A 17,201-nucleotide genomic window follows, 5' to 3' on the forward strand; every position below is an offset into this window, starting at 1 on the left:
CCAGGTTAGATGGATGGCCCTAAGGAATGACTTGAGTTGTATATCATGCTTTTTGAAGTTAATTAACTATCTTATTCTTCTAGTTCCTATTTTATTTTCTTTGATCCCATTTATTTCTCTTTGTGAATGTTGGAGTGTTCAGAAAAAGTTCTTGGTCAAATGTACTATCAAAGGAAAACAGTTCACCAAAAACATTGCTTTCAATGGCAGTAAAACCCCCAGATATTTTCCTGATTGCTTATTTTCATTAAATAATGAAATTCAAGTCAGCTCAGTTAAGTCTCGATCTGGAAATTCAAGGTTTGTTTGCTTTTTAATTAAAAAAGAAAACCTCTAATTGTAAACTAGGTGCAGGAAACTCCTGTTGCCCATTGTACTGCTGTTAACCTCCTTAGCATCTGTAAGAGCCAGCTTTTGAAAACTCTGGACAATCAGTTAATTCTGAGGAAAAAGTTATTGTGAGCTTTGCACCAAAGCAGTGGTTTTTGTTGAATATTTGTTTCAAATAGATGTGGGCTATGCTGCAGGCCCTGTCTGCCTAAGGTTGAAATTCAGCATTGGGCAGGACAGCAGCACGAGTTCAGCACTGAAAATTCAGCATTGGGCAGGACAGCAGCACGAGTTCAGCACTGAAAATTCAGCATTGGGCAGGACAGCAGCACGAGTTCAGCACTGAAAATTCAGCATTGGGCAGGACAGCAGCACAACTTCAGCACTGAAAATTCAGCATTGGGCAGGACAGCAGCACGACTTCAGCACTGAAAATTCAGCATTGGGCAGGACAGCAGCACAACTTCAGCACTGAAAATTCAGCATTGGGCAGGACAGCAGCACAACTTCAGCACTGAAAATTCAGCATTGGGCAGGACAGCAGCACGACTTCAGCACTGAAAATTCTGCACTCACCAGGACACCTCTGGAATGATCCTGGGGCATGTCGTGGGTCAGGAGCCTGCCCTGGGCTGGGCAGTGTGGGTGATGTGTTGATGGATTGAGCACACTCCTGTCACACAGCTCCTGCTCTCTCGCCCTGCTCTGGGGTGTTTCTGCCCCTCCTGCCCTGCAGCAGCAGCTCAGCCCCAGGGAAGTGATGAGAACATGGGGCTGTGCCTGGGACTGCAGCTGGCAAAGCAAAAGCCAAGCATTGGGCTTGTGCTGGTTTAAAACAAAGCTGATTTCCTTACCAGGATAGGAGAAGGGTCTTGATGGGGAATATGATTATTTGTGGTAGTTAAATAGTGCAATTCTATCCTGTTTAGCCACAGCAGACACACTGTGCTGAGTCACTCCTGATTGCTTTATGCAGAACATGTGCCTAAAGAGGTTTATTAAAGACTGCTGAGTACAGAGAGCTTTAACAAAGAGATCTCAGAGTAAACACTGACATTTGTTACTGCCTCTGTTTAGCACTGCTGAAGGTCCCTGGGAGCTTGGGAAATTGAGCTGTCAGATCTGTAAAGATGAAATGAAACTTTGTTCTGTGCCTTCAGTCCCTTAGGAAAGTCTTTCAGGTCATTTAGTGTAAGTACTGTGAGGAGAGCTTATTATTATTTTCCTAAAAATTATTTCCTTTTGTTGATAAATGCAGAGTGACAAGTTGGCATTGCTATTAGTCCATTTCTGTTTGGTGGAGGCAATGCCTGGAGGACTGAGGAGGCATTTTGCAGGCAGCCTGCCTGGGCTGTGGGCAGGACAGGATGAGTGATGGGTGTCAGATGGAAGCACTGCACCAATTGACTTGTAAGCTGTAGTTAAGCACATGCACAGGGTGGCTTGGCAAGAAAGCACAAAATGTTCTGGGAGGAAGATTCACTTCTCACTGTTTCCAGGCTTAAGCATAGCTGCTGTAATAAAAGAGAGATTCAGGGCAGTGATGGAATGACAGTGAAGCCAAGGTTTGACTCTTAGAAACTCTTAGGCTGGGCCTTGCCTTTGATTTTGTCAGTCTAATTTGAAAGGAGGAAAACCTCGGTGTTTATAGAAATCTTCTTAACACTGTCTGTGGATTGCTGCTCTAATGACTTTTTGTAAGATGTGCATATTGTATTGCCAAAGAATTTTAGAGATATAAACATGGGCTGTTTAAAACACAACAAATTTTTACTCTTAAAATATTGGTTGTGAATCAGAAAAACCCCAAAAGGCTTCTCAATTTTCATAGTGATTTTCAATTCCATGACTAAAAACATGGAAAGGGCTCTAGAGACTGAAAAATAAGGATAGAAAAGCTCTGATCAACATTTGGCTCTCGGCATTCCATGCTGTATGAACCTGGGGGAAGAGGGAGCCACCATCACTGCTCTGGTCAGTGTTTTGGTGTTAGTCCTGTCCTGCTGGGGACCCAGTTCTGCAGGTTTTATCTGTCCCTCATCTGTCCTCAGCCATGCAGGCAGAGTGGGGAAGATTCTGATCTCAGCTTTCCCTGCAGTGAGAGCAGAGCTGGGAAGATGGAGCTGCTCTCTGCACAGCCCTAGGTGTTCAAAGACTAAAAATGTAATGTAGGCTTAGCATTAAATTCATGTTTTCACCTGCAGGCAGCTGCACTGTGAACAGTGGAGCTGCACTGCTTATCAGTACTTTTCTGAATATAAAGAGGTATTATGGCTTCTGGTATCAAGCCCCACAATCTGCATGCAGGATTCTTTTCCTTTAAGACTATAATCTCTTTTCCATTGCTTCCTCAGTGCCTGAGGACTGAAAGAGTGAAGGCCAAAATATGAAATGTGCCAAAATCCACTGTTCCTCTGGACATACAGCAAGAAAGTCCCCCTTTATTACAGAGATGTTATTTACAAGCTGAGTGCTGTTAATGGATGCTTCCTCACATGTAAAGAAAATAGTTTTCTTTGGGACATCAGTTTTTGGCTCTGTGTTTATTTTACTGACAGGCACAGCCAGTACACCTGCCAAACACTGAGCTCTTACTGCTGGGGTTATTTTTTAACTTGTTGCCATTTGATTTATAATCCAATAACTCTAATTTAATAACCAGTAAGCTCCAGATAACAGAGCAGATCCCAGGTAGAGCAACTTCCCATGTAAATTCAGCTTTAGTAAATAACCAGGGAGCTGGGTCTGTGTTTGAAATGGATCAAAACACCAGGAGCCAGTGCTGGCTTCTGGAACGTATCTGCTGTGTGTGTGGGGATGCTTGGACAAGCAACAGGAGATCTAAAACATACTTAGTTCATCTACATCTGCAGCTGTTTGTATTTCAGCTATTCCCAGGGGGCATGCAGAGATAGAGAAGTTTGCAGTGACGAAGTTGTGCTTTTGTCCTGCCCAATGCAGAATTTTTCAATGCAGAATTTTTTAGTGCTGAAGTTATGGTGCTGTCCTGCCCAATGCTGAATTTCAGCCCTAGGCAGACAAGGCCTGCAGCATAGCCCACGTTTATTTGAAACAAATATTCAGGATGCTTTTCTCCTGGTGCTGTCAGAGCAGACCCTGCAGCTTGACTTGTGGCTGTCAGAAGCTGTGCATGAGCTCGGGGTGGGATGTTCTCATTCACTGTCAGTCACAACTTTTTGCTCTAAGTTCCAATATCTTAGAGCACTACAGAGACACTGACAATTCTGGTGGAGCTCATTTGGCTGCTGTTATTCCAGTTTCCACAGCATGCCACGGAAACAGGCTTACTCCAATGGCAGAGAGTAGGGGGGTGCTTATGGGGGACTGATATGAGGATTTTGCCTTAATTTCTATTCTTGGTGCATCCATTCAGCACTTTCTCAAGCATTTCCCTTCCTTCTCTCTTGTTGCTATGTTTTACTACTGTTTTTATTTAGCTGACAGGTTCTGTGGTACATTAGCAGCAGCTACATAATTTCATAGCTTGTAACCTTCATAAACTCACTGTCCAAAGTATTATTTCCTTGCAAGAGATATAGATTTATTTTTCTTAAATATACAAATTTTAAATTGCCCTCAGGGCTCGAGCCATTTATTCTTAAATTGAATCTTATTTATTGTAATCCAGTTCCAACTGATAGAGCATTCCTCATATTATTCTGACAGAAATAAACACGGAGCTGAAGTGCTATCTTGGCAGAGTTATATGAGCTTGTAATAGCTGCATGCAACTGAATTTTCATTTCACTTTTATTTATTGGAAAGCTATCCTAGGATTTTGAATTGATTCCTCACTTTTGTTTGCATTTATATGTATTTCCTCAATAAAAGGAAGAAATTTCCTGTTATTTCAGGCCTCATCAACCTTCCTGAAAAATAACATGAATGCTACTATATAAGGAAAATTGAAATACTTAACTGTAGTTTTTCTATCCATGCCAAAAGAAATCTAAGCCAGCAAGTGTTCAGGGCAGGAGGTGGCTTGGAATTGCAGGAGTGTGTTAAAATAGCATTCAGAGATTGCCAGGTAATTCAGGTATTATATGGCATATTGAGGTATTATGATGTCCAGGTATTATATATTATATACATGTTCAGGTATATAATATTCAGGTATTATAGTTTTAACAAACAACAGGTGGTGCATATGTTAAATTGTCCTGTGAAGGAAGCAAAGCTAGGATTGCAATACTCCTGGGGGAGCTCCCCAGGCCCTGGGCAGTGCACAGAATGCTGCCCTGACAGGAGCTGAGGGAAGGTCACTTGTCAAAAATCACAAGGTGTTATGTAGTCATATTTCAAATACAGATCTTTATCAATTTTTATTTCAAAGCCATGGAGCTAGAGTCCATGGTGTGGACTCTAGCAGCAGGAAGGGAAGATGAGAATGCTCTGGACAGCTAGATGATGCTCTGTGGTACCTACCAGGCAGCTGAGAAGCAGTCAGCTGTGTTTCCTAAAGCAGAGGGCTTGCAGCCACTGTTTAGCCTGTAAAAACTGCTAATTCTCCACAGCAGTGAAATATTTGTATTTTGAGTCCTGACTCTGTCATGTTAGACTAGCAGCAGTCTCTACAGAGGAGATTTATAAGCACGTAACATAGCAAAGACTGGACAGATACATTCTGGTCTTTCTTTCTGAAAGACTCCATGTAATGCTCGTCTATTTTACATTAATCTAGGAGATACCAGTTCTAAATAAGTGAACTTCATAGTGATATGATTTTTCCCAGTAATGTAACAATACCCTTATATTGATTATTTTCTGAAGTCTCAGTCCTAGAAACTTGATCATAACTTGACTAAGCATTTTGGGGCAGAACAATGCAAGGGGGTGGTGTATTGCTATAGCAGAATATTTGTGCTTGGATTTGTGAACAAATATTATGTATTGTTTATATGTATCTATCTATGTCTATATCTAAGTGGTGCCAGAGAATCGCATGACAAGTATATTCTATGAGGAGCATGCTGCAACAGTGATCAGGCAGGTTATACATTTAAAATAGAATCATTGACTGAAAATTCTGTAGCATAAGAAATATATCTGTGCCTGGGGGAACAAATAATGTGGATACATCTTGTAGCTTATCTTTTGCCTTAAAATTTACTTAAAGAAAATTTTGGCTACTTGGTTAATTAAGCATTTTCTGATGGGGTGCCATGGGAGAAATGTTCCTGTGAGATTTCCATCATTGTTCAGGATTCTGAAGCTTCTTCTTGGCATGTGGAAAAGTTAATTTCCCATTAGAAAAAGCTCCTTGTGTGTCTTACACTGCTCTTTCTGCTGTGCATCTAAAGGTAGTGGTTGTTTCTTTCTGCTTTGGTTGGTAAAAATCAGGAATCTTTGGGAACGTTTTCCCAGGCTGCTTGGAGCAGAAATACAGCCCAGCTGGGTTTATCTGAGCTTCTAGCAGAGACAAACTTTTGATTTCTTATCTGAACTCGGCTGCAGTGTCGCTGGGGCTGTACCAGCACTCCCTGCAGCCAGGGCAGGGTTGGTTTGCTGAGATGCTTGGGGATCTCTGCTCTGTTGCAGTGCAAGGGCAAACCCCCGTGATGATTGTCATTGCTCTGCAGATTCTGCTCCTGATTGGCTTCTAATGCTCCTAGATAAATGTTCCTGAGTGACTTGTAGGTTACTGAAATCTCCTGCCTCAGTAAACTTAAACTAATTCTGCTCAGGAGATAATGGGCAATGTCAGACATGCTCCTCTGTGCCCTTTGTGATTACATTTTGAAAGTATTTTATTTAACTCTCCACTTGTTTTGTCTTTTTCTTCACCTTGATTTCACAGCAGGTCCTGCAATAATTTACCCACTTCATGGACTGCTGGAGGGTTAGGAAATACATCATTATTCAGATGAGCAGGAGTAGTAAGGAATATTTTGGGTTTCTTCTTGCACTGCTTATATTCTTCAACTTTGGGAGACATCTTTCCCTGCTCCTTACAGGGCTTCATTGTTCATGACTCTGAAGCTGCTTCTTGGCACGTGGAAAAGTTAATTTCTCATTAGAAGAAGCTCCTTTTATGTCTTACACTGCTCTTTCTGCTGTGCATCTGAACATAGTGGTTGTTTCTATTCCTTTACCTCAAACATATAAACCCTTTTTAAAAAGTTGCTCTTTTCTTGTGTTTCTAATCTTTTGAGCCCTTGGACAGCCATGCCAAGCTTCTGTTTGTTTTTCTACTGTGGAATCTCATGCTATTAGACACATTCAACTGCAAAATGAGTATTTTTATGATTTTAGATGATATAACATTAATATGCTTATCACTCCTAGTAAATCTCATCCTTGTTTCTTGACTCACTGAATCAGTATATTGGCAGCTCCTGACACACAGCCATTATCCTTGGCTTGTGATAGTGGGATTTCACAGAGAAGTTTGCATTAAATAGGATTCAGAACCATGGATTTAAAAAATGAAATATTCTCTTACATCCAATAAATAAATGATTTTTTTAATGTGAGTTTATATTTTCCAATTTATTTCTATGTAACCTTTGATTCACTGAGTGTTATCTGATGGAAAAGGGCAACATTCCTTTTTGCTAGTGCATCATCATAGGGGAATCATTGTACTCTATAAATAAATGAATATATCAGAGTTGGTTAAGTTATATTTTGATTATTTGGTGAAATGTTGTCTTCCAGATAAAGCTGAATACATGCAAAGACTATATATGTATAAAAGTCTCCACATTCCAGTGCTAGCTACGAATTGTGGAGCAGGGATGGTGTTGTGTGCTCCCTGCTCTAAATGACAGAGCTGGGATTGGTTTTCTCTTTGGGTACAGTAGGAAGGTGTTACTGCTGAGTAGAACAAGAAGTGAAACCCCTCAATAATTCCAGAATCACTCATGCAATAAATGCTGGGAAGGCCTTGGACACTGTGGGAATCCAGGGCTTCCCTCTGGCTGCCCTGGAGGGTCTGGGACCCTGGCAGGGGTCAGGAACCCCCCTGGACAGAGCCCCCAGAGACACTGTCTGTGATCTCTGTCCATGGAAAAGAGTTTTCAATCTTACAAGATGAATTACAAGCTCTGAGTGTTTGATATAAGCAATAATTAAGTGTGGCACGGGTGCAAAAGTAAAATTTTAGCCTTCTAGATTGGGGGTTCAAAGGGGACAAGATGGAGGAAATTGGGTGTGCCTTGTCCTTTTTCTCCTTCTTCATGCCCTCCATGTCTCACTGTGGTGTTGGCATTTTTCTGTTGGTTCAGGCTGGGGACACACTGTCCAACGTAGGTGACAGATATTGGCACGTTCTTGGAAATCCAGCCCAGGGAGTTTCTGGTATTTAATGTTTGTAACATCCCACTGAGGGCAGAGCCCCACACGCTGCCCTGCAGGACAGAGCTGGGCAGGGCAGCAGAACATGTGAGAGATAAACAGAATAAACAACCTGGAAACCAGCACAGACCAATTATGGCTTCTGCTTTGGCAGCGGGGCTGACAGAGACTTTCTACAATCTCAGAATCATCAATAGCACAGATTCTGACAGGGCAGCATCTACTGTTGCCCACCAGTTTGAGAGAGAACTCTGCTGCTGTGACATCTCTGTGTGGAGCTTTGTTCTCTGGATGCCTGGAGACACCTGGGGGTGTTCCATGTCTGGACATCCTGGAGCAGAGTTGGGGTTTTTGCTGTTAGGGAAGCCACAATCTGTTCCTGCTTTAAAGGGTTCCTGTGTTAGACCATTTTCTGTAAATTGATTTCAGTTTGCTCTCTGCTCAGCCTTGTGCATCCTTATGTTCTCAGCCCTTTTCAGAAGCCCTTAGGACATTGTTTTATTTTCATTGGAGACATCTTGCAGGAATATGGAATCCCCTTTCGAGAATATCTGAATATTTGCTTCATTCAGGAACTTCTGCTGCTTGGGTATTGATTGTCCAGGTTGCCTTCTGCTGGGGGACCCAGAGGAGGAAATAAAACTTGTCAGGAACTTTGGATTTAACAAGGCACTAGCACTGCTGTGACCTGGACATGGGAAAGGAAAAATAGTCATATTCATCTGATGGGAAAGAAATAGCACAGTGGGGAGGAACACAGTGACCAGGCCACCCAGTCCTGGGGCTTTGGAGCTTTTTTGTTCCAGCCCAGAAAGCTTACAGAGTTCAAGGCAAAGTTTTCAGGAAAAGGTCATGGATGCCCAGCCCCTTTAGAGCCATCAAATGCAGGCTTGTGTTACAAGGAGAGCACACTGAGTATATTTAAAAGAAAGATTGGACAGTTTTTCACCATAAGAGAAATGGGTTTCCATTGAAAAGTTTTCCCTCCATGGAAGCAGGTGAGAACATTTGAAGAGTTTCCCTTTTCTGAATTCTAGGATAGGGAAAAAAAACCCATTATATTATTTCTTATTTCTAGTCTCTGTCATTCCACTCTGCTTTCCAACAGAAGATTTCTTGTCACTACTATTTTTTGTCCTTTCCCCCTTCTCTGAAGCTCACCTTGAGGCTGCCCACCCTTCATGGATCTAAATTCTCCCAGCACGGAGCTGGGACTCCCTGGATGTCCCCAGAACCTGGCAAGGCACAAGCTCCTTGCAGAACCTGACCCCTACAGACTCCAGGCTCCCTTGGCTTTATTTTCTGTTGAAAGCCTCGTGCTGATGCTGCAGAGGTGTGGTGCGAAGGGCCCTGCTCTGGGCTGGGTTGCCAGCCCCTCTTGGTACCCTGCAAATCAGCTGCCCTGTACCATACAGCATCCTGATTTATGTGAGACATCACGTACTGATGCCTTTATAGACAGGAACTTAGTGTTTCAGAGGAGTCTGCATGTTACAAAAAGGGCAGCAGGTGTTATTTAGACTAAATTGACCTTGAAATTGATTTCTTTATTTTATGACTTACTGAGGGGAGATTAATACTTTTTTTTTCTTGCAGCCTGAAACAATTTACATGGTAATAGAAGGCATAGTCAGTCAAATAAATTGCTGGAAGTAGTGGTGTTCCAAGAAAGAAAATATGGATCTTACTTGCATTGATTCTTTCTATCCCCAGGGAGTAGCTGAGACTTTTAACACTGGGGAAAGACTGCCAAAATTTATTTTTCCCATTAAAGTCAGAAGAATAGAAAGTAATGTCTGTTAGCTGACATTTAGTCCAAACTTTCAGTTTGAGGGGTGGGGAGAAGGCTATGCCCCATATAAAATTTAGGAAGCGTTTTATTGCTATTTCTTGATTTCTCTAAGGGCAGATAGATAGTAATGGGAATCATAAGAAACTTCTGGAAAGCCTGGCATGGACACAGCACAGCTGCCCTTGGTAACAGTGCAGGCCCTGAGAATCAAATAGCTTGTAAATGGCTGTTGCAATTCCACCTTCTGGTACCGAGTAGAAATCACCTCAAAATACAAATGTTAATGGAAACAAGACACCCAAAAGAAATTACCTGGAGGAGGAACTGATAGGAATGTGAAATGTAGCTCTACAGGAGGGAGAAAGTTTTTGTGTATTGTGCTGCTGCAGTGCTGCAACTGTGTAATTTCCATTTCCCTGTAGCCTCCAAGACAAGTGCATAGTTAAATGATTTGTCAGTGGCACAATACTTTGCATAACCTGAACGTGTACCAGTTATGGTGACACATTACCTGAAAATGAGTGCGAAAGCAACTCCACAAACCAATTTTTGTTTGCTGTAAATACAGAAATGTTGTAGAGGAAAATGTCTTATATGTGAAAATCACCATGATGAGAATTAATCTCCTTTGTCTGTCAGAGCTGAATGCTGCTATTGCAGCTGTAGTGAGGGAATGGTGATTTCAGCTGTGATACAGAAGGAGGAGGAGGGGGTTTGGTGTCCAGGCATCTGGAATTACTGGAGAAGGGATTTGGGCTCTTTGTCGTTGGAATTCTCTACCTCCCTAAAAAAAGCCTAGATCTGAGTTTTGCTATTTTTGCTTTTGTTTTCTGGTTCAGTGTCCCTGGATCTTCACAGGTGGTGAATAATTTATTAATAGGGAGCACACCATGAGCTTCCCAAGGAGCTGTCCCACATGCAGCATTGGCCTAAAGCTGTTTATTAATTTGTAACTGCTTCATAGAGCTGTGCAGTGCTTAGAGATTAGCCGGGTTGAGGGGGAAAAAGTATATTTGCAAAATAGCTGCTTAAAATGTCATATTTATTTGGAACTTGGGGCATTGCCTTCTGGAAGAGTGGTGTGAAACCAAATGTGTTGTCTCTCTGCCTGCCTGCCTCCCTTAGGGGGTTTCCCAGGAGGAACAGCCCTGCAAAAAGGTTAGCTTGGATTCCCAGTGTCCCTGCTGAGCACTGGGAATGAAGCTGGGATCCCGGGGAAATGGTGCAGCCTGAGGAGCTCTGGAACAAGAGGGGAGGGAAGTGGGCAGGGAATAGAAATAGCTGCACACCCACCCTGCTGCACAGAGTGTTTGCAAAGCAGCAGCAGGGACACGAGGGAGGAGAGTGCCAGGGTCAGCTTGACGAAAACCTGGAGAGGCAGCAAAGGCACAGCAGTGGGTAAGGGCATAGGGGCACTGTGAAATCATCCAGGAATAGAGAGGGTTTGCTTGGTGGTTTTCTTCAGTGTTGGTCTCAGTTTGCAGCTTCTTAGTGGACAACGGTGACTGCTGTCCTCTTTGGGAAACATGGAATTGGTCTGGGAGGTGATTTTGGTGGTAGTTTATCTATTTACACCTTGTGAAATCTGTTTGCTGGCACTTCCTATGAAGGACATGGTGTTTGCAATGCCCAAATTGAATGAACAGTGAGGGATACTCTAATTTATACAATTAGAAACTGGGGGATACTGAGGGTGAAGGATGGAGAATTACTACCAGCTCCCTGAAATATTATCTGTCTCCTGGGTCATAGCACATCTCCTATAAATAAAGGCTAGAAACTTTAAATATGGATGCATGCTTGATAATGATAATTAAAAAACTTTATAGCTGTTATTGCTGTCTTGGACAGATAGGCTTCAATTTCAGCTTATCAGACTTTAATTCCCAAACAATAAGGGGGAACTGTGTAGCTTGGCTTGCCATGTAAAAGTGATCTTTATTGTCAGGGATGGCATGACAAGAGGAGGCCAGTCCTGGGAGGCCATTTCAAAATACAAATGTGAGTGTAATGACTGTATTCATTAGGGAAGAGGCAAGAATTTGATGTGCTAGCTCTTTCTAACGTACCCTCTTAAAATCAGAAATGTTTTAATTACTGCCCTGGGTGTTGCAGCTGAATTTATTGTACCTGTGTTCACTGTGGCGCTTCTCTCACCTGTCAAAAGCCCCTCCCAGCCTTTGTTTCTGTATTGCAGTAGCAGCAGAGTGCTCAGCTTCTTCTCATGCCCAAGCCCCAAACTGCTTTGTGACTTGTGGAATGCCAGCTGGGCTGTAGGAGAAGTTTCCTGAAGGGCAGAAAATAAGGGATTTTTATCTTGCTTTAGGGTAGAATTAGATGGAGTTGTGATACAAGGATGGTGAGGCAGCATAGCCATGGGCCTGCCTCCTGCACAGCCTTTGCTGCTGGGGTTTGGAACAACATGGACAGGGCTGCTGCTAAGCTGTAAATAAACCATGGTCCCTCTGGTGGAATAGAGACTCATTTGTCATCAGATGCTGAGAGTTTCGAGTGGCTGAGAAACTGTCACCCAAATTTCATGTGCAGGACTGGTTCAGGAAGTGCAATGGAGCTCTCCCCGAGTTTCTGCAAGGCAGAAATCCTGTCCTTCCCACCCCACTGCCTTCCAAAAGAGACATCAGGCTGGGGATCATTATGGTAAAACCAAAAGGTGTGCAATTTAGGCAAAAGGGTCTAAGGCACAAGATGAATGGCAATAAAAATCTCCATAATCAAATGTTTTACTAATGGCACCTCCAAGTCTAATCATAGTGGTGCTCAATGTTGGTCTTTATTCCTGGTATGTAAAGTGCCATCTATTATCTTTAATCTATTTTTTCCCCTCTTTTCAGGACTATAAATCTGATGTTATGACTCTGGTTACCAGTGCCAAGAACAATCCTCAAGGTCCAGTAAGTAAAGCATTTTGCTGAAGAGATTAGATTTTGTAACTGAGTTTAGATCTTCTTTTAAATTGTTTCAGTCATCAATCACTGGCACTAACTCTTGCCTGTGACACCTTGCTGCTTTTGAAGTGACTGCACTTGAATTGGCTTAAATGCTCTTTAAAATGTGAATATGTAGTACAGGGAATATCTGTCCTAGCAAAGAGAGACAAAGTGATTAGAATTGCTGCAGGTAGGTTCATTAACAACCCCGTGGCTCTCTTGTGTGTGCTACAAACTGCTCCAAGCTGTGTCACTGCTCTGCAGAGGGGGGACAAAATCAGGGAATGGGAGGGTGGGCTACAGCTGCAAGCACCTCTGGAATTCCATGTTATAGTGAGGAGGGGAGGTACAAAAAGAGAAAACAGAAGTTTGGGTGGGTTCAGAGGCATGCAAGAGCAAAGCTTTCAAAGGGCAAGGCCCCTGTTGGCTTGGAAACTGAGCAGAGCTGGACCAAAAGGGATCTGCCTTATCCTGGACTAAAGGTTGGATATAACCCACCCTGAGTCTGTGCTGCATGCTTCATTTTCTGTCTAACATCACATTTTGGCAGGAAATGTGTACCACAAACCAAGGTTATGCTAAGGTGCTGTGGATTTACAGCCCCTGTCTGATGCACAGAGGGGCTGGTGATTCTCACCAGGGGCTGATGTCACTCAGAGTTAATCATTCAGTGCTGTAAAAATCCTTTAATATTTTTTCTCTAAAGCAGTAATATTGTACTAGAGGGCTTTTCCAAGCGTCTCTCCTTGGACAGTGCCAGGAATTGAAATGATGTCACTCTGTGAACACTCAGTTTGGATATTTTCCCCCCTCTTTTCTGATTATCTAATCTGTATCCCCTCAGACTCGAGGTTGCAAGAGTGTGGATTTATGCCAGAATAAGGAAATACTCAATATTTTGAATGTTTGGCAACCTGCTTCTTCCTGTTTGCAGGCATGATTAATGCTGTTTTAAACATGAACATCAAACATTAACAGCTCCCTGAAAGGAGGAGGTGGTTGGACCTTCTCCAAATGAACACTGTCTTTCAGTTGGAAATCTCTGGCTTGGAAACTGCTTAGTCACACCAACGGAAATACAAAAATACCTTGAAAAGTGAAAATGTATACAAGAGATTTTTAGCTTCTCTGATGACTTGACAGGATCCTGGTTTTACCCTGTATAGTAGATTTTGGAAGAATTTATTTCAATAATTCTTCCTGCATTGACGCGTCTTGCTGGAACATCCTGCTACACAAAGTCACAGCCTTTCTGCTAGTTTGTCAAAAGTTAACTTTGAGAATGATATTCTGAGAGGTGGAGGTTTATTTTTAGAAGCTTGGTTTTTTGTGCTTCATATATTTGCATTGAAATTAGGTTTGTGTCAGTTAAAAAGGAATATTTTGAAGAATGATGTAGTGTTTCTCTGGCTGACTGTGTTCTCTAAACTAGAAAGTGTTTTTTACAAGTGCAGAACAAGATTTGATGAACACCTGTCTGAGAGGTGTGGAGTGGGGGCTTTACTGAATTTCTTGGTCAAACTGTCTCAGGGAATTCTATTTTTCTTTTTTTTTTTTTTTTTTTTTTCTGTGATTGAATCCTTTTGTTATCTGTAAGAAAGTGTCCTCAGATGTTGAAGTAGTGACTTAACAAACAAGATTTCAATCGTCTTCCTTGAGCCTCAGTAGCTTGGACTTTAATTATTTTTGCTTATTTTTGAGTGATGGAAAGAGTTCTAAAGGTACTTTTAGCAGTGCATTTTAATGTATTGAAGAGGGTTTTGATGGAAAGAGGAAAAGGTTTCCCGTTTTCCATGATATTTCTTATGCCACACTACAATGGCATAAAAATAATGAGTTAGGAGTTGAGCTTATTGCTCTTGAAATTACACTGTCTCTGTTGTTGCTTGGAAAATTGTTTGTTGTGATGGATGAGGAGGAATACGTAGATTTTTCAAAAGTCTTGCCAGATCATTGCTTATAGAACAGTCTGGTAATAAAAGGAGAGTTGACAGATGAGAATTCAAATGGACCTGAGAACGAATTACTGAATAATACCCCAGTTCCAGGGCCTGAAAAGCTTATTTCCAGTTTTTTTTTTTTTTTTTTCTTTTTTTAAATAATTGTTGGCTGCTTTTCCTACTCTTAGTGACAGATCCTATATGAAAGTCTAATGCAGCTCAATCTCAGGCTGAATTCACTTGTGTTACATCACTGAGACTGCATTGAAAGGGCTGGAGTCGCTGTGATATAAAACTCCAGCAGGGAGTCAGATCTATCAAACTTCATGTTTCCTGATAGCTAGAGCTGCCTAATAGATTGTTTGCTAAATAATTCAAGATGTTTTCATTAAGCTGAGTGATTGAGTCTTTTAAAGCCTTTCTTTTGTTCTTAAATCTCATCAGGCAGTTGGTTGTACCTGCAGAGCTAAGAGAATCTCACTGAAGGAAGTGTTACTGGAAGCTTTAGGAAACTGTAAAATTACAGACTCTGCCAGACCATGGAGGGATGGATTTGGGCTGGATCCTTGCATTTCTGTCCCTTTTTCTTCTGGCTTCCTCTAAATGCTACACTCTTCTATCTGCAGCTTCACAGTCCTTCTTAGGCTGTTTAAATTCTCCTTCCTGCTTATTAAAGGTTTATGTTTTCTAAAGTGCCTTTGCTTTTTCCCCCAGTCTCCATTTCTCCCACTCTTGTCTATATATTGATATTTGATAACAAATATCATGTACTGTTTTTTAATCAAGAAATGCTGAGAGGAGGTAGTAGGAGTAAAATAGGACTCTTCAGGGTAATTCAGGAGGGACAATAATGATTTTTTTTTGCTGAGAAATAAAATCGCTGCAAGAATTGCTGCCTGTGATCTGAATAGAAATGTGATAGTACCTGAAATTACTTCATCTCTACTGCTGCTTCAGGAGGGATATCTATTAGCTGGGGATAATGGCTTGCAAAAAAAAAAAACCCTGGTGGATTTCTTTAAATTTCAGATTCCTATTGAATGGAATGTCTGTTAGCATTCTTAAAAAAATATTAAATGAATCTGTCACTACCAGGGAGAGAACAATAGAGCTGAAAGCAAAAATAAATCTTCCCTGAGCATCATCAGAAAGCATTTGGATAATGGGTTGGGTGGGAGGGGAGAGTCTTCTGCACAGGGGGAGAAGGGAAAGTGCATTGTGCAGGCATTTCAAACAGTAACATAGAGCTGGACTAACTCATGCCAATAAAACCAACAAATCCAGAGAATATCTGGCTAAGTTTGGTTTTATTTCTCAAAGTCATCTATACTGAAAATAGAGGAAACTATCTCATCTACTGAAAAATAGAGAAAATTCTTTACAGCTCTGCCATGAGGATCAGAGAGTGGTTTATGACAAATGTAATTCATCATGAGGAGAAAGTTTTACCTGAGATGCTTGTTGTGGGAAGCTTTTGTAAAGTTTTCCATCCCATTACTGGTTTGAGAATCCAGGCAGATGAAGTGTTGTTGTGTTGATGCACAGCAGATGGGAGAAGTCAGAAGCAGGTACAGAATGCTGAGTTCTGTTCCTTCCACCTCCATCTGCTCACAGTGTTTTGCTCCCATGGCTGTGTGTTTTTATCCCAGCAGAGGAATTGGCCCAATGGCTGGAGGTTACATTATTCCATATATTATGGAGAATATTTCCACATTATTTGGAAATGTCCTCTTGAAAATACTCCAGTGTCATTTAGATGATGAAACAGTGTTACAATTAGTGGTTGTATAGGGAAAAGCCTCAAATTAGAAATGTTACTTAGTGATTAATGAAGTTAGGACAAACCAGTTATTCTTAGATTCAAACTCCTGTAATATATTGACACCTTTTCCCTGTTCCACCAGCCTGTACTTGTGTGTTGTTATTAAATCAGGTGCTGAATGTTGTTTATCAGAGTTAACCTTGCCTGGAGTGGTAATGGTGTGGTGTCTGCAGAGCTGGAGCTGATTTATTATTCGTAGGGAAGCAGATCTCCAGGATAAGTTGACACGGTTGAGGTTTTGAGTTTTTCATTGATTAAAATTGAGTCAGGTGTCATCTTTTCTGGCAGGAGAGATGAAACTAAGAAATTGCCCTGTTCTCCCAGCCTTCCTTCATTCCACCATTAGAGATTCTTCTGTGTTTGTGCTTTAGCCAAGGAGGTGGGAGACAAAATAAGAATAAACAATTTCCAATAGCAGGAAATTCAAGTGCTAACAAGCAGATGAATCCAGATTGCTGCTGAAATGTCAGGTATGGTTTGATTGAATCTTCTTGAATACTCATGATTCTGGTGTGGAAAGAAAAGGTGGAGTTGGACAGCAGCTAAACAGAGACAAGACATATCTAAAGAAGAAATGGGGTTCTTCTAAAAGGATTTGCAGAAAAAGCAAAAGAAGAAAACCAGAAGCCTTTGCTGCTGTTAGTAATCAAATTTTGGTACTTCTAAATACTGGACTTTAGTAGGCTTTCAGGGAGGGGCTTGTGAGCATGCTCACAATCTGAGAATAAATGAATGGAGATGAAGAAAAAGCAGGAAAAGGCCATGTCTGCACCAGAGTTGTATGAAAGGTGAGCAGAAGTTGTTCTTCACTGCCAGCAGGACTAAATTGGTTGTGGGGTGCAGTGTGCTCCCAGAGGTGGATGGGAGACAGAGGGTGTGAAAATCCATTTCATACAGCACTTCTGTAATTTCTGCTTACATCATCCAAGTGAAACCAGAGGGGAAGTGATCATTTTGCTTTGCTTGGTATTTTAATCTTAGTTTTCTGTCAGAATTTGTGAAAATAAATGAATAGAATTATTGATTTGCACAGTTTGCACAGAAGGACTCTT

At 41.6% G+C, this 17,201-nt stretch overlaps 1 protein-coding gene across 22 annotated transcripts in view; it reads left to right on the forward strand.

Annotated features, from left to right (window-relative positions):
- The window catches only part of RBFOX1 (RNA binding fox-1 homolog 1), a 1,167,105-nt gene that overhangs the window by 126,134 nt on the left and 1,023,770 nt on the right, over positions 1–17,201 (forward strand). For all 22 annotated transcript variants that reach the window (XM_077786836.1, XM_031506137.2, XM_031506136.2 and 19 more), the window contains one exon: positions 12,292–12,351. In XM_077786836.1, coding sequence (XP_077642962.1) covers positions 12,292–12,351 — 60 coding nt within the window. Of the gene's footprint in view, positions 1–12,291; positions 12,352–17,201 lie in introns of those variants that run through there.

This window comes from Lonchura striata, chromosome 16 (assembly GCF_046129695.1).
Source record: "Lonchura striata isolate bLonStr1 chromosome 16, bLonStr1.mat, whole genome shotgun sequence".
NCBI classification, from domain to species: Eukaryota; Metazoa; Chordata; class Aves; order Passeriformes; family Estrildidae; genus Lonchura; species Lonchura striata.